The sequence below is a fragment of the Mytilus californianus genome, unplaced genomic scaffold (assembly GCF_021869535.1).
Source record: "Mytilus californianus isolate M0D057914Y unplaced genomic scaffold, xbMytCali1.0.p SCAF_6, whole genome shotgun sequence".
Lineage (NCBI taxonomy): Eukaryota > Metazoa > Mollusca > Bivalvia > Mytilida > Mytilidae > Mytilus > Mytilus californianus.
The window spans coordinates 17,528,268-17,555,650 of record NW_026262712.1 but is presented as its reverse complement, the minus strand read 5'-3'; the positions used below and the strand labels follow the sequence as shown (position 1 = coordinate 17,555,650).

Sequence of the window (27,383 nt, the reverse complement as noted above, 5' to 3'; positions counted from 1 at the left end):
TGGCTAGTGATAACAGTAGTAACTACTTAGACCACTCGGCCACCGAGGCCCCTTTTCAGATGGAAACTGCTCCGGTATATTATTCCTACAAAGCAGTTACTATTAAAATGGAAAGTTTCTGAGGATAATAAATGTATTTTTTGTAAAACAGAAAAAGAAGATTACTTGCATTTCTTTATTGCATGTTCATTTTTGAAAGAATTTTGGGAGAAAGTATATTATCTTCTAGCAAAAATCAATTCTCAAAACAAGATATTATCAAAACATATAGTATGTGGATGCAAAATATGAGATCAGGGGTATTATGGTTTTAACTATTTTTTTACATTTTAGGTTTTTGTATTTACAAGTCCTACTATGTTTCCGAGCAAAAATTGAAATTCTTAGATGTGTATGATATGTTTACATAAGAACTACCAAGGGGTATGAATGAGAACAAAACAGTATCTCCTTTTACAATTTTCATAAATTTAAAAAGATTGATATAATAGACAATAAATTTTTATACTTCATTATAGTCTGAGTATTTATTTTCCTAGATACTCAGAAAGCATTTCACAGGGATACTTTAATGGAGCTTGGACAGTGAAGTAAAATTGTAACAGGTAATCTGAAGAATAAAGAATATTTATTTGTTGTTCAAAAAAAGATATTCAGTATTGCCGTTATGCAAAAAAAAGTAGTTTCCTTCTTTTTGCCACATAATTTGATGATAACTTTAGGAAACCCTCTTTAAATTCGCGGGGTAAACAAGGCACAGGTTATTTCATGGAAAAACCTACCCGGCATCGTCTCACCCTTTTATTATGTTTAACGGCTACTTTGAGTGTTTGTTCCATTATAAGTGTTCCTTGTAATGTATAACTCATTTTTTAACAAGTACCTGTTATTTCCGCTCCTAAAGCTTCCCATTTCAAATCTCCCCGACAGTTAATGAAAGACGTGCTGTATCGTAAATGGCCTCCGGTCATCAGCGCTGTCTTAATATCATCCAAAAACACTACTTTGATAGGTTTAACATCAGTTGCGTAAAACTTCAATTGGGGTGCCCTATAAAATAGAGACGGAAGATACCAAAAGGATATTCAAACTCATAAGAAAACGGAAAACGACCCAAAAGACAGTATACAAAACACAACAAAGAAAACTCAAGACTGAACAACACGATCCCCAACCAAATCTCATGTGCTCATGCACGTATGCACTCGGTTGTTAGTCTTAATCGAGAAAAGAGGACGGGATTGTAGTTACGACAAATAGAACCTATCCGTCGTCATCTGTGAAACAATTATTTAATAATGGTCAACAAACTCGTGATGGCGTCCGTAAAATTTTAAAAGGGATGAGCTCAGGTTCACCACTTGGAATTCTTGGTTTAATAGCTTCCTTGTAAAACACTCAATCAAGGAAATCATAATAGGAAATGCAAGCTCTGGAATATTGTATTTACTGTGAGATATATACTCCATATGCAGATGCTGCTGGAATATTGCTACATAGAAATGAAAAGTTCACAATTGGGAAGCTGAAATCATCACTTTTGTCGTAAAGTTTTATTCTCAACCCTCATTATAAAAATAAGAATATGTGGTATGATTGCCAATGTGACAACTCTTCACCACAGACCAAATGACATAGAAGTTAACATTTATAGGGCACCGTAAGTCCTTCAACAATGAGCAAAACCCATACCGCATAATAAGCTATAAAAGGCCCCGAAATGACAAATGTATTACAATTCAAATAAGAAAACTAATGGTTTGATTTATGTACAAAACAATAAATTAAAAACAAATATGATATACAGCAATAAACGACAACCACTGAACTACAAGATCCTGACTTGGAACAGTCACATACAGAATGTGGCGTGGTTAAACATGGTTGCTGGTGCCAAACTCTCCCCTTAACACGACACAGTGGTGTAACAGTATGACATTAGAACAAACTATAAAAATCAGTTGAAAAGGGCTTAACTCATCAGATCGATACAAAGCACATAAAACCCCAAACAAAAAAAAGACAGATCTGAGAGTACTTTCAGTTACTGAAAGTTAATTCAAATCCAATAAAAAAATTAAAATTCATGACTAAAATATCAATGGATTTAGTGATAAAGACATCATTAACATTCAGAGAAAAAAAATGACCTTGTGAATGCCAAAATATAGGTATCGACAGATTGTAGAACCGTAAATGTACATATGTGTACAACAATGATATTTAGTTTGGTTTTAACTTATTGATAACAAAAACAATATTTTTACGGATAAAACAATGTTCAAAGACCTAATTACAGTATTGTTTTTTTTTTAAATTGGTAAACATTTAGAATAAGTTTATTTAAAGGATCGAAATTTAACGGCTTGGTAAAACAACATCACCATAAAATTTAGGATGTCCTAGCACTATCTCGTTTGTAATAAGTCATCTACGGGAATAACTTAACTTTCAATACAAATCTTTGTATCTATGGAAGAATTTTGTAAAAGTTTTAAGTAATTTGTGGAAAGAAAATCCTTGACTCAATAATTTACCAGTAATACATAGATTACGTTCATTGAAATCGTCACTACAACCACGGGCATAGTGAACGAGTTGTGATACTAGTATTATCAATTTCTAGATGTAAGTCAAGATATGGGGCAAACTTAGCATTACAGTTAAGTCTGCCTCATATCTTCTTTATTTTGAGTTCAACGGGATAGGTGCGTTCAACTTAGACACTAAACTTTGAATTATCTAGTGAGAGGACATCATCTATATAGCGGAACGTGAAGTTATATCATGATGGTAGTGTTTTTTTAATTCTTCCTAAGAAGCTATTGTATGAAGTTTCTTTGAATATAGCAACAGGTCGGCAAGACGAGGAACACAGTTGGATGCCATGGGAATGCCAACTTTTAGTTGACAAACACGCACCCCCCCCCCCCCGCCCCCATGTAACAAATATGTTGTCAATCAAGAATTCAAGCATCTTGATAATGTCAGTTTTCGAGTATTTTTTGTAAGAACTGGGTGTTTTTTTACAGGGTATGATTTGTCATCTAGTATTAGTATCTACGTCGATCATTCTTTTTATTGAACGAAGCATGACCAATTCTTACAATTTGCCTTTAAGTTTGGAAACAAGTCAAATTTAATTTTATAATATTACAAGATACTTAGATTGTATGTACTCTAACAGATCTTTGGAATTTTAAAGTTTTACAGGATATATTGTGAATAAATCATGTTCACCATTATGTCGTTAAGTCTTTAATTACAAGGACTTTATGTCCATAACGGGTAAAGTCTTAATTACCTCGAAGGTATATTGTTTTATCAAAAAATCAAGTATTCACAGCTTTCCGCAATTTAGTTGATATTATCTTATTTATTTCTTGGTTTTTGGTAGTGCAAATAAACTCAACATAGATACCAAGATTAAAATTTTGTACCCCAGACGCGCATTTCGTCTACAAAAGACTCATCGGAGACGCAAAATTATTTCCTTATTTTGTAACTGTAATAAAGGGAGAAATTGACGAAAAGTATTTGTTTTTTATCTGTTTCATATAAAAAATCAGTAAATTTATACAACACTCTTTGATAGAATTATATCATGCGAATCATCTCCCGTCATTTTGTAATACATCATTTTTTTTTTTAATTTGTTTTTACTTACTACCACTAAAGATTTAGAGGCAGGCTAGTTTACAAGGTACACATCAACATAAACAAGTAAAACAAAAACGAACTGCATTCAAAAGAAGCGAAACTGGGTACTTCGACTAAATAAGCGTCTCCCGATATCCATGCATCACTCGGCCATGTGAATCTACACTCGGTCAAAATGTCACAGATCAAACGATATAAGAATAGCATCTACATAGTGCTCTAGAAATAAATATCCTGAAATAAACTGTCGTTTGTCATAATTATTTTTCGTAATTTTATTAGTTTTAATCAGGTCGGCCGTTTCATGTATTTTGATGAATGGCTATTTGCCTTTTATGATCTGCTATACGGTATTTGTCCTGCTCATCGTTTAAGATCGTTGTACGTTAACCTGTGGTTGATTCTAGCTTGGCCTTTGATTTTGGTAGACAATTGTCTCGATCTAAATAATTCCACGTCTCCTATTGTATACGCATTTCTAATTTCAGTAAAAAAATCACAGCAATCTTTTCAGATGCGAATGATTTTATAATGATTGTGCGATACAAAGTGTTATAAGAAAAAAAAAGAAAAAGAAGTGTACTTGTAAAGAAAATTGTATACATACTCGTTTCCTGTGCCATTTCCGAAATAGCAAGTGAAGTTCCAGGAATCTAAAACATGACCAAAGTTCCTTTCAGTGACTGAAATATTCCAGTGAGCTATATCGTTTCTATCAATCACAGCTTGTCGGAGAATTATTTCTTGTCCTAAAAAATAAAAGATTATAAGAAAAATGATAGGAAGCATACATTTGTATATTTATTACGTTCTTTTTTCGTGTGAAGCAGACGAAGCAAATTTGGTAAATCGATTAAGGAAGAAACACACCAAGATAACAAACAGAAACAGAGGGAATCGCATGAACTCAATATGGAGCGAGACCGGGCGCATCGACAGGGTGTAACATACTGTTTTTAGTACATTTTTATTACTAGTCGAACCAGTAAATTCCAAAACATACAGAATACTGAATTTTGATTTAAATGAGTTGAATATGTAGAGATGCAAGATTTTTTGTGTTAAAAATATAATAAAATTACATTACAGGTATGTATTATTAAGGTATGTGTTTTTAGAATCCGTAATTTTGATTGGCTGACAACAATCACGAGGCACTCCAATATCATAAAATACAACATCTATGACCACACGTGCTATCCGTCACAATTTTAAAAGAATGCATAGAAAAACAAGCAAAATATTGATATAGCTCTTAATTTCATGGTTGTAGCATAAAAATGTAGTTATAAGAATTAAATACTTCTTTTTATAATTTTATAGGGGTGAAAAAGCATTGATCATGCGCTTCCGCGTTTCATAGAAAATGTGCTTCGATCAACGCTTTTACACTCCAATAAAATTATAAAAAGAAACATTCAATTCTTAACTAAATCAATATCTTTATAGAAAAGAGTCTTAAAAATATACAATGAAAAAATGTTCAAGTTTTGAGTGTATAGGCGACATCACAATCCTCCATATAGATTTAAATATAATATTGCAATCACTTAAGATAAAAATTATATAAAAGCGCAAGCACAAGTTGTCTATTTTCAAATGTAAATCCCTCCGGATTTTTGTTATGTTCCTGTTACTCAGTTTTCAGTTTTTGATGTAGTGAGCTTATACTTGTCTTTTAGTTTTCCCTGCGTGTGTGTATGTTTGATGTTTTCTTTGACTGTTGTTTTCAATTGTCCCTTAGGTTTCTTTTTACCTTTTCTTATCATGTACAGAATGACGATAATTAACTTAACCATACAAATGAGTTCCTCCACCAAAACCTTGTGAAATGAGTTTCTGAGAGGTGAACTGGGTTGCCCATATACCATTATAGCTAAACTCGAAGTAGAAATCAACGCTATCTCCAAATGGAACATGAAATTGCTGTTGACTGAAAGACGTATTGCAATCTGGTGTCATCATGTAGTAAGATACACGATAACCAGCCTGTAGATGTGTCATAACATCCTGGTAACCAAATAATTCTTTCTGCAAACTAAACAATACTGACAATAAACTGTTTAATTCCAATGGCTTTTAAATTATAACAAATAACGTTTAAAAATTGCCAAGAAAACATATTCTCATATGATTTTGTTCAACAAGTACTTTTTAACTTACTTTTATAGACTTTGCAAGTGAAATAATAAAGAAAAAACAATTACTAGTATGACAACTGATACAAATCAACTAGAGGCTCTACAGCCTGTGTAGCTCACCTTGGTCTATGTGCATATTCAACAAAGGACACTCTCCAACATTGTAGACGAGAATAGAATTCATAACATAAATATCTGTTTTGTTAATCTTGTATTGTTGATCATTTAGTCTCTTTAGTTTCTCTCTATCTTCTTTAGTTTTTGCTCAAAACACAAAAGTGGGTAAAAAAAATCCTCATTTAAGGGCAATCACTCCTATAAAGAGTGACAGTCTACTAACTATATCGGCAAAATTTGACCTGTTAGTAGATCTTGCCTTGCTGATCATTTTTGTGATTAAAGTGTCTATTTATCTATTATATTTTTTATCATATAAGGTAAAACGACAAGAAAAATGGAAATAATCGTCATTAATGGGCCAAAACTCCAATAGGGAGTTGTTGGAAGATTTCCTCCATATTGTTTTAATTGTAGATCTTGTCTTGCTGATCATTTTTGCTTATTTAATTTTCTATCTATCTATTATAATTTTTTAGATAGTAGGAAAAAAAAAAAAAAAGGTAAAACTTGTCATTTAAGGGCAATAACTCCTATAAGAAGTCGTCTGACAGTTTTGATGTGTATGGACAATTGGTAGAGCTCAACATTCTGAACATACTTGCTTTTGTTAGATTTTCTCTATTTATAACGGTTTTCAAAATAATAGACAAAACTTGCATTTTACCTCTATGTTCCATTTTTAGCTATGTCGGCCATTTTGGTTGACAGCTGGGGTCAGCGGACACATTTTTTAAACTAGATACCCCAATGATGATTGTGACCAAGTTTGGTTAAATTTGATTGAGTTTTTTCAGAGGAGAAGATTTTTGTGAAAGTTAACGGACGACGGACGCCAAGTGATGAAAAAAGCTGACATGGCCCTTTGGGCCAGGTGAGCTAAAAAAGGGGCACTCAATCCAAATTTGCAATTGATTTCGTACCCCGTGTCGATATAGCATTGGCGAATTTCAGAGGGGGTTGAACTCGCCCCTTCTCTTATTTTTTTAAAAATTATATCATTAACAATGCTTCAATTCCTCTTTTCGGGATGAACCCTGTATAAGACATCCCCTTTCTAAGAACTTTTGGGTTCTTGCATGCTTAGTGTAATTAATCGTAAGCATTTGGTTTTGTATTTAATTGCGGGGGAGGATAGAAGCATAGCTTATGATAATGTTTAAAAACGTGTGTCTGCATACCTTTTTAATCATGCAACAATAGATAGAAAATGTTACTATAATAAACATGTACTATGCCAGTCGCCAAATAATTCAATGACACTTTTCTATTATCTTAATTTATAAACTTTATTGAATAAAAAATACTTTACTCCCAAAAGAGCCAATGGTTTACAAGCGTGAACAAACAAATGCAAAAAATACATATAAATCATACGATTATATATTTATAATTCAAATATATTTTCAATGATCCCCTTCCATCAGTCCAAGTGACTTTTTTTAAAAGGAACCCAACTTATTGAATCCTGTTTTGATTCAGGATTGAGAATTAATTCCTGTATACAATCAATGTTATCAGATTTATTTTTAATTATAAGATATTTCCAAGATGGTGGATTCAATAATTCAGCTCCTGGTGTAACACCACTAATGCAGACCCGGTGTGAAAGTACCTATCAGAAAGCTGTACAAACACAATAGCAATAAAAATTTTGAAATAAATAAAAAATGCATGAAATTTGAAATGGAGGGCATATTTGGCCTGTTTCTCAGATATTAAGGATGTACTTAGGTCATGTTTAGGAATTTTTGTCAGATGTTCGGACTCCTTGTTTTTTCCCTACGATACAAGATAAAATAGTTGCCCCATTACACCAATTTTTCTTTTCATATAGCCCAAAAAAGGTCATTTACCAAAATTTAAGTAGATTCTAGATTTCTTTTCTTTCGATTTGGGACCTAAATAATAATAATACCAATGCAAATATAAGGTAAAAGTCTGAGTCAGCTTTTCCCCGCCATTTAAAAAAAATTAAATATCTGGAAAGGAGCTCCATAACCTATCAATATTTTTAGCTTATTTTGTTCCTTAACTGATGCTCTTCTGATTTATAATATCAATTTTAAATTCTAGATTTTTTTAATTTCACCTAAGTACATCCTTAAACCATGTATTGGTACTTCCTACTTTCCGGGAACCAGTAAGCTCTTAATTGCAACTAAAGGTATGTTGATTTTCTTCAGCACAAAACAAGTTAAGATAGTGCTTTGAATGGAAAAGGTTATCACTTTATTGGTTCTTAAGACAAAAGAGGTAAGCAATTGTGCAAAGGATTGGTGGTGTACCATCTCCTGGTACGTGACTTGTCGTTATGCATGTGCATTAAAAATGTCCAGTCACGCATGCGCAGAGTAATTTCCGGTCCCTTGGTGGAAGACAAAACAAATAATGATGACAAATACAAAAAGTGTGTTCTGATTTCAACAATATACTTCTTATCATAAATGTTCCAAATTTATATTATAATCATAATAAAACAAGACAGCAAAATTAAATGTCTGAAAAAGACGCAGTTACTGTGTTAACGGAATCTAGTTTTATGTACAATTCGTATATTCCGAAGATAATTTACAGGGTGAATATTGTTTAACGTTAAAAATGATTTCATCCTGTATTAACAAATATTTAGAAAGGAATCTATTGTGCAATGGAAGAAAATATGAAAAATACTATTCTATTATTTCCTATTTATATTTTCGGTTGATGATTTGTGTTAGGCTATTCATGAGGTGTTGCTCTGCAATATATATATATATATATATAGCAAAACAACTAAATATTTCATGTTGGAATTCTTACGCTGTTTGTTGCTTCATTTGTTGTTGAAATCCATAAGAAATCTCAATAGTGAGAGCTAAATATAACCAAAAAAAAATAAAATAAAAACAATCACTTGTAGATAAACTTTGAAATCAAAATAAGAAAATTTATAAACATGCAGAATATAGACTTCTTTCCATATATCATATTTTCATAGTGTTCTTCGTGGTCCTAATTTTCCCCAAATCTACCTTATCAATAACTTAGTTTTTAGCACACCAGTCCGCTCATTGTCACTGCAACTTTAAAAAATAAGTCTCTGTGTAAATATAAGGATTTAAATGTCATGTTAAAAAATGAAAGGAAATTAAAAAAAAGATTACCCGTCAAAAGGTTTTTCTACTTTCTGAACAGTGTTTTGATTGGTTCTTCTCTATTATGAACATTTTGTTCAAGGTTCTTAATTTATTTGCATTAAATGTTTATATTACATATGGTTTCATTTATCTTGTTTCTCATTGGTTAATTTGTGATTCCAAATATATATATTTTGTATTTTTGCTTGTTTTGACATATACCAAATATAGTGGCCCTATTGTACACCTTGCAATCATTACATACACAAAATATAGTGGCCCTATTGTACACCTTGCAATCATTACATACACAAAATATAGTGGCCCTATTGTACACCTTGCAATCATTACATACACAAAATATAGTGGCCCTATTGTACACCTTGCAATCATTACATACACAAAATATAGTGGCCCTATTGTACACCTTGCAATCATTACATACACAAAATATAGTAGACCTATTGCTTATAGTATATGAGATATGGACTTGACCACGAAAACTTAACCATGTTCACTGATTCATGAAATGAGGTCGATGTCATGTGAAAACTGTTTGACAGGCATGAGGGCCTTACAAGGTACAAATGTACGTACATACCAAATATAGTTATCATATTGCTCATAATAAAACAGGCGAAAACAAAAATGATATTGACCTCATGTTACTAAAAAATAGTAGAATCGAGTAAAATTCAATTTTTAACTTACACTATTTACATATGTAATGTATAATTTAAGGACTTTCACTCAGTCAATACGTTATATATGGACCTGTTAGATTATATTGAAACTCGGACTTCGTCATCAGTCAATATACTCTGAACAGGTCCATATATAACGAACTGACTTCGTAAATGTAAATGAAAAAAGGGTCCATTTGAAAATACATAGTGTCTTAAATTCGAAAGTGGTAGTCTTTTCTTTTTATTCTTTCGATTTTGTTGACATTATCATCTTGAACTTGATTTGGTCTAGATGTATACATATAAACAGAATTGGCTTGTTCCTGTGTTATATATAAAACCAGTAGGACATTACACTGTTGGTTTGCTGAAAAATTTGCATATCAATATTTTAACCAAATTTTTATAAAACTCATTAATAACCTAATGTTTACACATCTTTTAACGTGTGTAATATACCTGACTTAGGTTTAGGGGACTAAAGACAAGTATAAAATATAAATCAAACGCAGAGCTTAAAGCTGCTTTTTTAATTACATCCTTTTTTACTTTGGATTCAAACACAAAAAGAGGCTGATACATGTAATAATTACAACAATCATGGATAAGGCAATAATACAGTTCCGGAAAATACGGATTCAACATACAGATATACAACACATGTTTATTTTGGTACATGATATTGTGAACAACGATACTTCAGTTAACCATTATGATAGGTAACCCCAAACTTAATCATACATACCTGTTATGAAAAAAACGCCCAAAATTATATCCATCATAAAAGTTGAGTGTCAGAAGTTAATATTATTAATAATACACTACGTTATAAAAGCCCATTGAAATCAAAATTATCTTATTATACTTAGCTGTTATTGTGGGCTTATTATGGTACTTTTCTCCATTAGTCCAATGACATATCACTGATCGAGTTCTTTATTTGTCCGTATTTGATTTACTGATTGCTTTTGAGGTACATTTTAATTTGGTCCAGAGGACATATGTCAGTTTAGTAAGGAGAGTAGACACTCCATCTATCTAAAGGAATTACAAAGGGCATTCATTAGCTTATCGTAATATTTTTCATCCGGCAATCAACCTAACAAATAATGCTTGGGCGATATTCATATAATGTTTCTTTTACGAGCGAATGGTATTATTCACAATACTGTTTACGTCACATGACAAATAGAAACACACACAAAAACACAAACAAACAAAACAAAACAAAACAAACAATGACTGGAAGTAGGCTGAACATCTGAGCCTCAATACTTAATTACAAGAGAAAATAAATATACAACATGGGTGAATATTTGAATTTGCATAAAGCTGGTACAAATACAATTCATATTTTCCGATAATGTACGTACATATCATATTATTTAGATTATGAAGTTTCATTGGTATTTTTAAATCTAGTGTAATAATCTTGTCGATGATTATAATACATCAGGTGAATTTGTATATGATAAGAAGATAACAAAACATAGTATTAGCTTAAACTATTATTATATTTCAGCAATATTAAAACAACTATATGAATACACTCAGACAAAAGTTAAGCACCACCAATTATAAATTTTAGAACACTGTGTCTAAACTACCCCGGCAAAAATGGTATCTGATAACCGTTATTCGACGGACCATCAACAAACAGAGAAAGGGTAGGATTTCTGTTTATTTATTTGTTATTTTTATGACACTGAAGAATATAAATACATATATAACTATTTTCGATTGTGAGATGTAATATTTTCAACAAACGTTTTGATTAACGGAGAAATAAGTAAAAAGGCACGTTAAAATGATGAACTGAGTGAAACTTGTCTGGAATTTGTTTAATTTCTCGTTAAATTGTACACGTTGTACGGAAAAAAGATATTGACATAGAGATTGCATGATTAGTCACTTTGAGCACCTCAATATTTGTATTTCTGTGCATGGAACGAAAGTAATGGGTCATGTCAAAATGGGAGGACCTGGTTTTGTCAATGTTGTTTAATATACAATTACCCTGTTTTGTCTTTGTATAGGACCCGGTTTTGTTTAGTTTTAAAACCACAGATTTATTGAAAGCGACATTAACACGGATCTGAACATTGTCTGTCGAAAGAAATTCAATATATATGTTATTGTAAAACAAACCTGTCGTTTTAAAATGTATTTTAAATGGGTACTTTTCGAAAAAGGGAGTACACATTTTTCAAATCCAAAACATATGCCTATTGCAATTACCTTCGAACTAATTTTAATAAGTACATTAAATATTTTATAACGTTATTATTTTTGTTTGTTTACTATACTAGTATGTAATGATGTAAAAATAAGAAGATGTGGTATGATTGTGTCACCTTATCAATTTATTAAAAGAGTAAAGTTAGTATGCTTTACTATACTATACGCTTTATCTACAATATTTACTATCTTTTACTCATTTATTCATTCATGTCGGATAGTCAGAAAAAGATCCTATTCTGCACGAATTAATCATGCATTCAACACCGCCAAATTTTCTGGTACTATCTATATACTGTGCAACTCTTAGAACATACTCATCCATTCTCGTCCAATGGAAAATCAGTATTTTCCCCTCTATTTTTCATAGTACATGGGTTTCCATGCACTATAAAATTCTACACATGAACGACTTTTCATTGTAGATTAATTATGAAAGTGAACTCTTAAAAATAGCACTAACGAAGTGTACAACTCCCCAAGGCAATGTCCACGGGAAAAGAGCAAAAGAAAAAAATCTTGAGTACTGTTGTTTGTTTAATTACCCGGTATTATAAATGAAATCACGAGAATAGAACTACAAAATTATTATAAGTTGAGATTTCAACATTTTTATTTAATGGTACATATATAGACCCCCTCAAAAAAAATGAAAAGGGGGCAAAAGTGTAGGTAAAATACATGTAATATTTAATATATTTTTATACCATACCTCAAGAAACAATATGTTGATAAAAAAATCAAAGGAAGTTCTTGAAAACAAAAACCAATACATTCGTCAATAAAAAAAGCAAGCATCTGATGTTAAAACGATTGTAAATTAAAATCTGCTGATGAAGTATTTTCCTTATTAAAAATTATACAATTTTAGAAAAGCTGATTTTACATAACATTTTGTGCTTTCTAAAATGAAGGAATTTTAGATATATAAGATTAAATTGTACCTGAAGCAGAAGAAATTTCCATTTTGACTAATTTATCTTTTTGTTATCTCAACACTAACGCATTGCTTTTTCATTCTGTTGAAATGACCATTATATCATTAACATCCCTTTATCTAAACATTTTAAGACTTAAAGTGAACTAATATCAAAGTTTGATTATTACAGTGAGAAGCTAATTTTGTTATGTCACTCGAAGGTGTGAATATGTTCTAAATTGGTCAGACAATACTTGGTCATGTTTTATGAACATTTAAAACCCTCGGCTACGCCTCGGGTTTTAAATATTAAAAAGCTAAAGTAAAACCGTACAATAACGGGTGTTACATAAACACTTTTTTGACGTTACACAAACACTTTTTATGAATAGAGGCATTCGTGCATTCAGTGAGTTCATAGGCATTTTTCGTACACCTTGTGGCCATATTATCTGTTTTCATAAATATAATTTATATGAAAAGTATTCATAAAAATTATATTTATAAAAATGCTAACTTTGTCCCAAAATGCTGAAATTAAATAAAGTGTCTACGAAATTACTGCAAGAGTAACTGTAACCATAAAATGTTTCCATGTATAAAACCTCTCTTCGGTTTGCTAAGTAGTTCAGCTGAAATCTTTCGAATCGTCTAAATCGAACAATACTGAAGATTACACCTTTTCTCTTCAAGTTGAAGGAATTTGTTTAAGTCGAATTATGATAGTGCAAAATCAATCTCAACGTCAAATAACCTACCACTCATTTTGAACATTGGAATGGAAAATGAAAAAACAATTTGTCACATGATCAATACTTGGGTCTACTCGAGTATTGCATTACTGTAATGAGCATGAAAATAAACTAAAAAATTCGTAAGGGTTCCGCGGTACCAAGTGTCTCACCTACTTTTGTTGTTAATCGCAGGCTCAACAAAAATGAAAAAAATTAATAAAAATATTCCTCTCTATACTATCTTTTGATTGTAAGTAGCTTCTGTCCAAGTTTGGTAAAAATCCAGGATAATTTATGAATCTAATAAATGTTTTAAAAACTTAAACTGCAGAATGTATGTAATGTTGAATGGAAGAAAAACTAAGTCCATTTATAAGTAAAATACGGAAAAAATGGAACAAAATTTTATCAAAATTTCCTTCTAGATACTAGCTTTTGATCATAAACAAGCTTCTGTCCAAGTGTGGTACAAATCCAGGATAGTTTAAGAAAATTGTTAAAATTTTAAAAACTTTAACCACAGAGTAAATGTAATGTTAACTGGCAGAAAAACTAAGTCCATTTATAAGTAAAATACGGAAAAAATGGAATTTTTTTTTTAACAAAATTTACTTCTGGATACTGTCTTATGATCATAAACAAGCTTCTTTCCAAGTTCTTATGATCATAAACAAGCTTCTGTCCAAGTTTGGTAGAAATCCAGGATAGTTTAAAAAAGTTATTAAAATTTCAAAAACTTTAACCACAGAGTGAATATTTGTGGACGCCGCCGCCGACGACGACGACGACGACGACGGAATGTAGGATCGCTATGTCTCGCTTTTTCGACAAAAGTCGAAGGCTCGACAAAAAGATGATTTCCAAAATATGTAGATCCCAAAATTTAAATCCATTATTTTTCAATACATGTTATTTTTGTTTTTTTTGTTTATTTATTTTGTTTGTTTGTTTGTTTGTTTTTCTTTTTTTATTGGGGTGGGGGGATATGAGGTGGGGAAGGAAGGCAATTGCCCTCAGCACTTTCAAAATTAAGGGAGGGGGCAAAACAGGTTACTTTGTTTGTTTGTACGTACATATGATTTTTATGTATGTGGAGGGGTATATATGAATGCTGGGGCGTAGGAACCTGGAGAGGGGACAATACCCGCTCCACACACTTTCATAAGTGATGTTTTGCCCCCCCCCCCCCCCCAGCCCTGATCGCCTCAGAAATTGACCTGACTACTAGTGCAGAAAAACTATACGGCACCGGTTGTTACCAGCCTGTTTTTTTTTTGTTTTTTTGTTACCTTTGTTTTGTATCTATTACCTAATGCGAATTTGGGCTCTCACATAACATAACTGTGAAATTTTCAAATTTTCCCCTATTTTCAGGCAAGCACATCTAATTTTATAGGGCCTTTTAACGAATATTTTTCATACCATGTTAACAGTTCAAATTCCAATTAAATTTCAAGTTAACATTTGAAATAAATGTATATTACAATTATGTATCTTCTATATTATATATTCAGAGCTTTCAATACCAACATAAGATTGTGGACTAGTTGGTTAAATTTGGCCCAGTAATTTCAGAGGAGAAGGTTTTTGTAAAAATTAACGGACGACGACGGACGACGGAAGACAGGAAACCAACCAAGAATTCCAAACAAGATTGCAATGTTCTTGAATTAAAAAAAAGTCAAATAATTCATAATTGTGTCTCACACAAACGAGATAAACGAATAAGCAAAATTAAAATTATTTGTGTTCCAATAAAGCAGGAGTTCAAATGTTTACGGATTCAGATAAATAATAAGTTGTCTTCTAAAAGAAATCGTTTTCCAACGAGCCATCAAACTCCTTTTGAACGCCGGAGTTTAATTTACGTATGCGATTATGCTTATTTTCAATGAAAAAACCGGGTCCTGCTTTGTGAAATTTAAGACGAGACCGGGCCGTACAAATTGACAAAACCGGGTCCTTCCATTTTGACATGACCAATTTCTTTCGTTCCATGCACAGACATACACATATTTAGGTGCTCAAAGTGACTAGTCATGAAAAATCCAGGTTTATATTTTTTTTTCAATACCTTTCTTTCCGTAAAACGTGCACAATTTAATGAGAAATTAATCAAATTTGAGACAAGGTTCACTCAATTCATCATTTTGACGTGCATTTTTACTTATTTCTCCGTTAATCTAGAACGGTATTAGAAAATATTACATTTCACTATCGAAAATAGTTATATATGTATTTATATTCTTCAATATCATAAAAATAACAAATAAATAAACGGAAATTCTACCTTTTCTCTGTCTGTTGACCGTCGCCGTTCCGGATATTAGATACCATTGAGTCCAAACATTTTTTGCCGGGGTAGTTTAGACACAGTGTAAACTATTTCTTTCAAAAAACAATTTTTTAAAATCAGAGTGTCTCATTTGAAAATGTAAACAAAAGGGACCTGACAGATACATGATTGTTTTTTATTAAAAACACGTGTTGGGCAATTTTCCTGTTCCTGATTTGTGAGAATATGAGGACTGTTATACAGAGGCTGTAAAGTTTCCGCCTTCCACTCAACGACCAATCAAACAACCAGAACTTATTGTGAGGCATCGTAGGGAACCAATACAGTGGGCTAGAAACTATCAAAAATGGATTATTTGCCATTGGAGACGAATCCATTGGACAGACTAGTTTACCTGTGTATTGTTCTATTTAACGCCATTTTGTCCCAGGTAAGAGTTGTCTTATTGACACTCTTTCTAAATCTTATTTATTCCTATCTGTAATGTCTAGGTTATATAGGCACCTACGTTTTAATATTGCATTTATATTGTGTCATAGATCAAACTTATTCGTTCAGTGTATGTTTACTTGTTTTTGTTTTAATGTCTTTTTGATCGATTTAAGCCATTTCAATTGATATTTTTATGTTGTAATGTTACACTACTGTCTCAGGTTAGGTGAAGGTTTGCGCCTGTTAAAACGTTTAAACCCGCTGCAATTTTATGCACCTGTCCTAAGTAGGGAGCCTGTTGTTCAGTGGTTGTCGTTTGTTGGTGTGGTTCATAGGTGTTTCTCGTTTCTCGTTTTTTATATAGATTAGACCGTTGGTTTTCCTGTTTAAATTGTTTTACACTATTTTTGGGGCCCTTTATAGCTTGTTGTTCGGTGTGAGCCAAGGCTCCGTGTTGAAGGCCGTACTTTGACCTATAATTGTCAACGTTTTATACATTGTGACTCGGATGGAGAGTTGTCTCATTGGCACTCATACCACATCTTCTTATCTATATAGTGTCGATTCTGATTTGAACCGGTTGGCGGTAGAATTCGCGTTTGGAGAGCGAAAACGCGGCATAGTAGAAAATAATGTTCTTAGAACAACAGCGTTTGGAGGCCAAAACCATGTGTGTATGCTTTTCACATGAACGCAAATTAGATCTTCCAACTCTTGATGGCACCCTGAATGGTCAGCAGTGCCAGGAAGACATTCTTGATTGGACTGTATCGCCATATTGTGATGATCATACTTTGACCATGAAAATGATGTGCACATTTAAACTTTTTACTGGTATTTTATTTGTTGTTTATTCTCCTGGAATAAAAATGGAAGAAATATTACAAATTCAGACATAACTTTGCAACCCTTTTCGCCAGTGTATTGTATTGATTACATGTATTGATTTGTATTATCTCCCTTACTCCATGTGTCATATACATGTATGATTATTGATGGGTTATTTCCCTTTATTGTTTACCGCCTCACGATCATTATTAAATGTGCCTTTCTAACGATCACATGTGTTATAGTTTTCTCTGCTTACTGGCGTGGTGGCAGCGGTTGTTGTAGCGCGTGATGGCGAATGGTGTTTCATCAAAAAATTTTCAGGCAATCAACTCCCCGCCTCGTCCTACAAAGTAAAACTTTCGGAATGTTATAAAGTTTTAAACACTATAAGTGTCCACCGAAATCCAAGATATTCTCAGAACGAATACAATCAGGAGTCTGATTGTGATGACTATGCTGAAGATAGCCTTCCTGGGCCTATCTGTGACCTACCACCAGCTCGCGCGGAGCCCCCGCCTATTCTTATTTGCGAAAATATCGACGATGTTGAAAATTTGGACGAGCTGACTGGGCAACCTGATAATAGTCTCGAACGTGACTTGACACATAGTAAGTCAAGCAATGAACAAGATAATAAACGCGTTCTCCGTAAGCGCTCCGAATTGAAAACGCCAGCGCGGTTTAAAGATTTCATTGCCTTTTAAATTTAATGCTCACTCGTCCTTAGGTTGTTAACTTAGAGATACGTCATATTTCTTTCTGTATTTTATTTACTGCTCATTTTATGTTTATTACAATGTGCATGCACAGTAATTTTTGTTTAACTACTTATACAATATATATATATACATTCATTTGATTGCATTCGATGAAGATATAGAAAAGACTTTAAAGAAGAAAAGAAATGTCAGAATTATTTTGTTTCTTATTGATAGTTATGTGTTTAGTTTATGCATATTGATCACATTTATTTTCATATATGTTCTTACGATAACAGAGATTATTAGTTAACAATTGTGAGGATATTAGATGTAAAGAGAGAGAGAGAGAGAGAGACTTTAAAGGAGAAAAGAAGTTGCGCCAGTGTATTGTATTGATTACATGTATTGATTTGTATTATCTCCCTTACTCCATGTGTCATATACATGTATGATTATTGATGGGTTATTTCCCTTTATTGTTTACCGCCTCACGATCATTATTAAATGTGCCTTTCTAACGATCACATGTGTTATAGTTTTCTCTGCTTACTGGCGTTTAATACAAAAAGTATTGTAAATTTCTGTGATACACTGTGTTTGCATGATTCTTGACGGGACTGTTACTTGAACATATATGAGTGTATATATAAAGCACTCTGAAAATATCAGATTTCATTTTTCAAATGTTTTTCTCTTTAGTTTGGATTTAGCCATTTTCCTTAAAACGTCTGGTCATTGGAGTGAATAGTGAAATTTCTATACTAGAATCAGTGTTAAGAGTTCATATTTTCTAAACATTCAATATAACACCAAGAAAAAATATACATTTTTGTGGATTAAGAAAAACTTACACATTTGTGTATATTCAGTTTCGTGGTTTTGCTGAAGTCTGCATTCTAGAGTATAGAAAATTTGTTATTCGTTGAACTTTTAATTTTCCTCATTCATTGTTTTTTTTTCCTAAACTGCTTGATGAAATTATGCTTTTTGTTTCTCTACGCCTTATGTATTAAATTTACAGGATAAAAAAAAAAAACATATCTTAAGTCTCATATTTCTATAAATACACAGATTATATGGATCTCAAAATAATTTTTCAGTCTAAATTTCACTTTCTGTGAGGAAGCTTCTCTTTCAGACAACTAAAGAAATTTTGAGGATGAAGTCAACTTTGAAGATTGTGGCCTTTTTTTTTTGACCAGTTTTTAATGGTTTATTAATGAAAATTACAGAAAAAGTCTGATACCCAATCGATACGTGGGATTTGAGTAAATGTGTGCTTACAAACTCGTCTTCATTAAAATGCATCCATTAGTCCATGTCGCATAACAATGATGCCAAAGAGATTATATTTAGTAAACAAAGAACTGTTACAGTTCATAAGGTTGAAGAACTAACCCAACATATCAATACTACAGTCACAAAGTTAACTCAGTAATTGGATACCATCAATATCCTGTAAATTTAATACATAAGGCGTAGAGAAACAAAAAGCATAATTTCATCAAGCAGTTTAGGAAAAAAAAACAAATTTGTTTTGTGACGATTGTAGCCACTGATGAAGCAGGAGTTTAATTGTGTTGATCAGTTTTTAGTTTTTTGTGTATCGTTCTGTTGACATTGTTTGTCTTTTCGTCATTTTCTATTTTGTCATGGTATTGTCTGTTTTTCTTTCACGTTTGATTATTGATTGTCCCTATGATATATTCTGCCTCTTTTTCAAGTTGTCTTCCACCTGACTGTCGTGACCAACAATTTGTGTTGTATTAAGTATAATTTTTACACCCCCTAGTACTATGTAGTATGCATGATTTCGTGTCCTTTCCTCTGTTGTAACAGTTTTGTTCTTGTTTACAAAATTTGGATTCGCATGACAGATAAGCAGGCGTAGCACGAAACTCTTACCCTGTAGACGCACGTAATCTCGTTCCTTTTGGAATACATGAGATTCTCTCAGGTTTTAAATCCAAATTGATGGATGAATTCAGATCATGGGTAAACTACATTTATTTGGACCCCCTCATTTCAAGTCACAATCACCTGTCTGTCTTGGAAACATCTGACAACAACATCTGGACTTACAGACGGACATGGGCAAAACTCAAAAATAACCCCAATGCCTTACAGCGAACAAACTTAGTTGTTTTGTTTCCACCAATTTTTGAGAGAGTAAAACACTTCATTTATCTTAGAACTATTTTATTTGCAAAGTAGTTACCTTGGAGTAGAAAACACAAGTGTTTCGAATGATTCAAAATTTAAAAAGACAGAAAATTTAAAGAAAAAAAAATGACCATATCAATGATCTTTCATGTCAACACATATTGATGAACTCGTAACTGACCTCGGTTTAAGTTTGAATTATACCACTTAGGCTACTACTCTCACAGCTGTCTATGTACTTTCACAATTGATCTGAGACGACTGAAACAGCAACACATTCAGCATAAAATCGGTCTTAGTATGTGTCCATGGGATTACTTTCGTGATGTATGTTAATACAGTCAAACCTGTATTAAGCAGTCACTCTTGGAAAGTATCAAAAGTGACCGCTCAAGAGAGGTGATCTTAGAAACGAGGTCCCAAAAAATTCCGATTCCAACATCACCCGTGGTCGGAATCTGGTCAAAATGTTTTAGAGTTTTCAATCGGTAGAGTTATCGTACTTGCGAGCAGTGAAATAAAAAAAATGGCGAATCCCGGCGCTGTAAATTTGAAGAAAATTTGTAAAATGTTAATATTCGTAGAGAAATAACTTCAAATAAGTAGTTGATACTGTTTTTAATTGAAACTGAAAAGAGTGGAAGGCGAATTAAAAAATTACCTTTCGATTTTATGATGACATTGTACTCATAAGGGTTAATATCTTAAAACAGCGAGAACTCGTCGTTATAACCTTCGTGTTATAATATAAGATTTATGTACAATATTTGCTGGGAGTTGTCCAAGTACATGAGAACGAAGTTGGGAACCTATCACTTCAATTGATAATAAACATTTTCATAGTAACAGTAACATGACATGATCAGGCCGTTTGTTTTTATGGAACGCCATGACTGCCTTATGTTGATGATCATCATTATATGCAGTGGTCACAGCATTATATGCAGCCGTGACAGCATTATATGCAGTGGTTACAACATTATATGCAGTGGTCACAACATTATATGCAGTCGTGCCAACATTATATGCAGTTGTCGGAACATTATATGCAGTGGTTAAAACATTATATGCAGTGGTCACAACATTATATGCAGTCGTGATAGCATTATAATGCAGTTGTCGGAACATTATATGCAGTGGTCACAACATTATACGTGTTTTGTTGATGAAGGTGATGATCAGTGATGATGATAATGATGATGATGATTGATGATAGTGATGGTGGTGGTTCAGATTGGGCAAACTTCGTAATTTTTTTATCGGAAATTGCCGAATCCAGTCATAATTGATAATGCCCCGCAAACAAAATGAAACAGTTATTGAAGTCATGTAAATTAGGCAATTCGATTGAAAATTTTATCAGAGAAAAAATAACGCCTGCTATTGTCTGCAAATTGGACAGACATAATTTTATAAATTAAGGGGAAGTTCATTCCGAGGAAATGATGAAACTAAGAGTTGAATGGATTAACTAGTTCTGTTCGTCTTAAGATATACGCATGGCATAATGTAAGTAAAATAATGATAAATAATAATGAAATATCAAAGGACAGTTTGTATACTATATGCCTCGAGTTCATTTCCTACTGAAGAACTATAGCTAAGTGCCACTTTATAGTCATTATTCAGTTTAAATTGCATAAATACATTTTGAATAAAATAGTCAGCTGTCTATAAGACCTAAGTCCCATATCTCGCTAGCTTATATATGTTATGATAGAGCCATTATTTGGCTTCGATTTTCAGAATTATGCATTTTTACATGATTTAGTATCTAACAGATATGAAAAAATGCAGTTTAAAGCATTTCATTGTAGGCGTTTAACATAACTTTACATCAATCGTATCCAACTTTTACAAGCTTTTTAGCACGTAAAGCAGTTTGTCTTCTAAATATGAGCAGCAGCCTTATTACAAAATACAAACTTTCATTAGGAAAATTTACCCCTTTCCAGACCCAGTTTAACATTTTTATTTATAGTTATCATCTCTTTATCATTCCTTCGGAAAACGGAGTTTTGGAGTGGATATCGCGTTTACTACGTTTGTTCGTCAGTCTGTCACGGCTAAGTTTTGCATTTAGGTCAAGATCGAAACAAACTGTGAGTCAAAGAGGAATGATTTACTATTAGTGCGCACATCTTGGATAGTAACGAATGTCCATGAAAAAATGGGTCAACTCGACCTAATTTAATTATGGTTAAGTTTTGCATTAAGATACAAAATATAATCAACTTCAAGTCATAGAGGAATGATATCTTTTAGATCGCACATCTTTGATAACAACAAAGGACAATGAAAAAAAGTTGGTCGCCTCGACCTATATTTTACACATGAGTGATTCTGATTAAGATTTGTGTTAAGGTCCAGATGAAAGCAACAACAAGTAAATGAGGAATAATATTTGTTACTGAGCACTTCTTTGATTTTAATGAAGGTCCGCACAAAAATTCACCTCAAAACAAAAAAAAAACAAAAAAAATCTCGCCACTCGTTATTATGTCTCTTAATGGAGAACTATTGTTTTACTGTGAATTCTTCTCGTTGTTGTTATTGACGTTCTTATTCTTCTCACATACAAGCTTGTCTTGTTGTTATCTATAGTCTTTGGATTTCTGTTATTTTTGCTAAAAAAAATGTTTTCCATATCCCATGTTAGGATCCTTGTCTGAAGTTAAAAATTTCATATCTGAATATTTTTCGTTATCTGAGTACTTTACTTTTGATGGTGGATCTTGATATTTTTCTGTGGGGCTTCTTTCTCCTGTATATGTTTCACTCACGGGTAAAAAATTGGAAAATTGTCGAAACTTATTGGATTTTTATATATTGCATAGTCCGAATTATATACTTAAAAATAGTTATTTGCACTAAAAATTGCTGTTCCATGCCTTTTTAAAACAATATTGCAAATCTTATATGTTTTTTATTGTACCAAGTGTACTAGTAAGTAGAATAGACAGTTTAGTAGTGGAACAATTGCTTGAAGACGAAATAAATCTATATTTGTAAGGTGTTTTTTGCAGCTTCGGAAGCCAGTACATGGTTGGAACTTTCATTGTATTTAGTTCTGCTTGTTAAGAAGTAGCTATTAGTTTATGTTTGTTACAGATGTCATTTTCTGAAAATGGAGTCAGTTAGAATGTTGGTGTATTCGTGATTTCCTTTTGCAGAACTTCAATGTAAAATTTACGTCAAACAAGAATGATATTATTAGCAGCCTTAATATCAGCCGGGACAAAAACAAATTCCTTGACGAATTATTTTAGCTTATGTTTGATACGAGAAATAGGGTATCACTGAACTAGTATATGTATTTGTTTAGGGGCCAGCTGAAGGACGCCTCCGGGTGCGGGAAATTCTCGCTGCATTGAAGACCTGTTGGTGACCTTCTGCTGTTGTCTGTTCTATGGTCGGGTTGTTGTCTCTTTGACACATTCCCCATTTCCATTCTCAATTTTATTATTATGATTATTTTTAGGAGTAAAATGTTCTTTAAAATGTTGTAATTACTATACGTATATCAACTATATTCATCACTGAATTAAAAAAAGAACCTAAGGATTTCTTGTCAGCTTTTTCTCGTTTTATTCATTTCGAGCAGTAAGTACGGAGTGAGTCGTGGATGATGTTACGACACTCATTCCAAGTAATAATTGACAGGGGACGATATTTAGGTACTTTGCTGAGGAATGATTTCAACTCTCGGTCACGAGCGATGTTAAGGACTCCTGTTATAACATGGGAACAGGGGCCATAAATGTATTCGGAATTACTGAAATTTCATGACGTAGGTGTATTGTCACTGATATTTACATCTTTACACACTTCGCTGTAATTAAACACATTTTCCCGGGTAGATTTTTTGTAAACATAACAAATAAGAGAGAGTTCAGTATTATCAAAATAGCCAGGAATTTGTTCTTTAACAGAATGATCATTAAAAATACCGGCAATATTTACAAAATCGAAACCTTTATTAACATATTTGATTTTAATAAAATGTTTTTTATGATCTTCAGGGCGATCAATTTTTGAAAACAGTTTAGAGTAACAATATGCAATTATCATTTGGACGATTTCATACTTAGGACTGCAATATTGAATTGTGTTGCAATCCTCTAAAATTTGATGTAATTTATTAACAGGTAAAGAACAGAGCTTGGTTACCAGATAATGTCTGCTGTTGTTTTTTGAAATAGAAATTAGGTCCGAAATATTTGTATTGTGTTATGAAATTTTCTTTGGATGCGATTTATTCTACGTCCATGAGAACGGGTTTTACGAACAGTTTTAGAAACTATATCCAAAATGTTAACAGAATCGGTTCTTGATATATTACCAATTCCCATGATATTATCATTAAGACCGAGAGGATAGACTGTCTGTAATTTTTTAATGCATAATTAATGCATTCAACTCTTAGTTTCACCATTTCCTTGGAATGAACTATCCCTAAATGGATAAAATAATGTCTGTTCAATTTGCAGACAATAGCAGGCGTTATTTTTTCTCTGATAAAGTTTTCAATCGAATTGACTAAATTACATGACTCCAATAACTGTTTCATTTTATTTGCGGGGCATTATCAATTATGACTGGATTCGGCAATTTCCGATAAAAAATTTACGAAGTTTGCCGAATCTGAAGCACCACCATAACTATCATCAATCATCATCATCACCATCACTGATCATCACCTTCATCAACAAAACACGTATAATGTTGTGACCACTGCATATAATGTTCCGACAACTGCATATAATGCTATCTCGACTGCATATAATGTTGTGACCACTGCATATAATGTTTTAACCACTGCATATAATGTTCCGACAACTGCATATAATGCTACCACGACTGCATATAATATTGTGGCCACTGCGTATACTGTTTTAACCACTGCATATAATGTTGTGACCACTGCATATATTGTTTTAACCACTACATATAATGTTCCGACAACTGCATATAATGTTGGCACGACTGCATATAATGTTGTGACCACTGCATATAATGTTGTAACCACTGCATATAATGTTGTGACCTCTGCATGTAATGCTGTCACGACTGCATATAATGCTGTGACCACTGCATATAATGATGATCATCAACATAAGGCATGTTGTTTCATAAGTTTTCTCGTTTGAATTGTTTTACATTTGTCATTTCGGGGCCTTTTATAGCTGACTATGCAGTATGGGTTTAACTCTTTGTTCAAGGCCGTAAGCTGATCTATAGTTGTTAATTTCTGTGTCATTTGGTCTCTTGTGGAGAGTTGTCTCATTGGCATTCATACCACATCTTCTTACTTTCATATTTATGTTATCATTGAATACATTGACACATTAGTATGGCATAGGATACATATAAGTGACACATTAGTATGACATAGGGTACACATAAGTGGCACATTAGTATGGCTTAGGATACATATAAGTGACACATTAGTATGACATAGGATACATATAAGTGACACATTAGTATGGCATAGGGTACATATAAGTGACACATTAGTATGACATAGGATACATATAAGTGACACATTAGTATGGCATAGGGTACATATAAGTGACACATTAGTATGGCATAGGGTACATATAAGTGACGCATTAGTATGGCATAGGGTACATATAAGTGACACATTAGTATGGCATAGGGTACATATAAGTGACACATTAGTATGACATAGGGTACATATAAGTGACACATTAGTATGACATAGGGTACATATAAGTGACACATTAGTATGGCATAGGGTACATATAAGTGACACATTAGTATGGCATAGGGTACATATAAGTGGCACATCTATTGTATTGAAGTGGAAATCATCTATGGATTTTACCACTTTATATGTAACTTTTTACAAAATAGTGTAAATGTTTTACAATAAGTTATATAATAAATAAGGTATGACCTGTGCATGGCATTCCTCACTGATAAGTTGGATCATCAGGTCGTTTAAACTTTTATAGCTTTCTCAATTACAACAGACTGATGAAAGAAAGAATATGATATTTAGAATCAGCGAGATTTTTCTTTTGTCATTTGGTATAGCTTGAAAGAGAATCAGAGCAACATAACGGATGCCACTCGTGGAGAAGGAATATTTAATCTTTTGGAGCACATGTGTTCATTCCCGGTTTTTTGTTGTGGGGTTTGTTTGTCCAATCTTGAGTGTTGTCTATGTAGTGGTTTATGGGTGTTCGTTTGTTTGTTTGTTCTTTCTTTCTATTGACTTATAATTTTTCTTTCAATCTTGGTATCTTCTTCCCTTTTACAAAACATAATACATGTTGAGAAGAACATGTAACTCTATGAGAAAAATAGTCATCAATACATAACTTATCATATAATTTCAAACGACCTGTCGGGCCGTTTTTTATTTTATTTCAGATACATCACCTTTTATAAACGAACCATTCCAACCTTTCAGGACTATATGACAAACAGTATGCCTTATGTGGTTATCTGATAGGATTAAGATAAATGACTTATATTTCTAATTGGAGAGATATGGAATAAAACAATCTGATTTAAATACAGATCCTGTGACAAAGCTTTGCTTTGAATGATCTGAGAACACTACGTTGGTAATTATTACATTAGCCAATGAAATTTCAACCTTCAGATTTTTAAAGGTGTGTATTAAACAAACAAAACAAGATGATCCCGAAAGGTCTTAAAAACAGAAAGCAGAATGGATCGTTTTCAGATCCTTGTAAGCAATTCTTCGACACAGGATTGGTTTTTAATCAAATTGGAAATAAAAGAGAATTTACCCCTTTGGTTTCATACATGTAGTTACTTCAAGGGCGGACGTATAGAGTTATTTTAAAAAAATGTAACTCTTTAATTAGTTTGAAATCTCAATATGGTTCACGATTTTTTCAAGGATCCATTTTAAACCATTATAATGAAATAGCCAACGACAATGGCTTAATCAGACTATTTGCTGGCGATACATCTATAAAACACATTATGTGTTGCATGACAAAATCTACACTATATACTCTATATATGGCTTATGTCGATTTATATAATATACGTCGTTTGTTTGTAATTCTTAATGATGAAATATGTACCTGTCGAAGAGAGGGTAAATGGGCTATGTCACAGATTTTGGTAAAATTCAGCATATTACTTTGATTCGATGAACTTTAACTGAAAATCCAAAAGATGATGCATTTATATCTTATTATATCTTACATAATACTGATTGAATTCTTTCCAAATAGGTGAAATATCTTGTATAGAAAGCATAAAAAATCGGCGAAAAACGTTCTTAAATTTGTATTAAAACCATGATCTATTTCAAGTCCATAGTTTTTTTCGTAAAAGTT

General features: G+C 32.5%; 1 protein-coding gene across 1 annotated transcript in view; it reads right to left on the bottom strand.

Annotated features, from left to right (window-relative positions):
* The window catches only part of LOC127705763 (uncharacterized), a 104,660-nt gene that overhangs the window by 17,909 nt on the left and 59,368 nt on the right, over positions 1-27,383 (bottom strand). Inside the window, exons 2-4 of the mRNA XM_052210123.1 lie at positions 5,457-5,698; positions 4,268-4,409; positions 884-1,050 (exon numbers count right to left, since the gene is read on the bottom strand). Of these exons, the coding sequence (XP_052066083.1) occupies positions 884-1,050; positions 4,268-4,409; positions 5,457-5,664 (517 nt within the window). The 5' untranslated portion in view covers positions 5,665-5,698. The remainder of the gene's footprint in view (positions 1-883; positions 1,051-4,267; positions 4,410-5,456; positions 5,699-27,383) is intronic.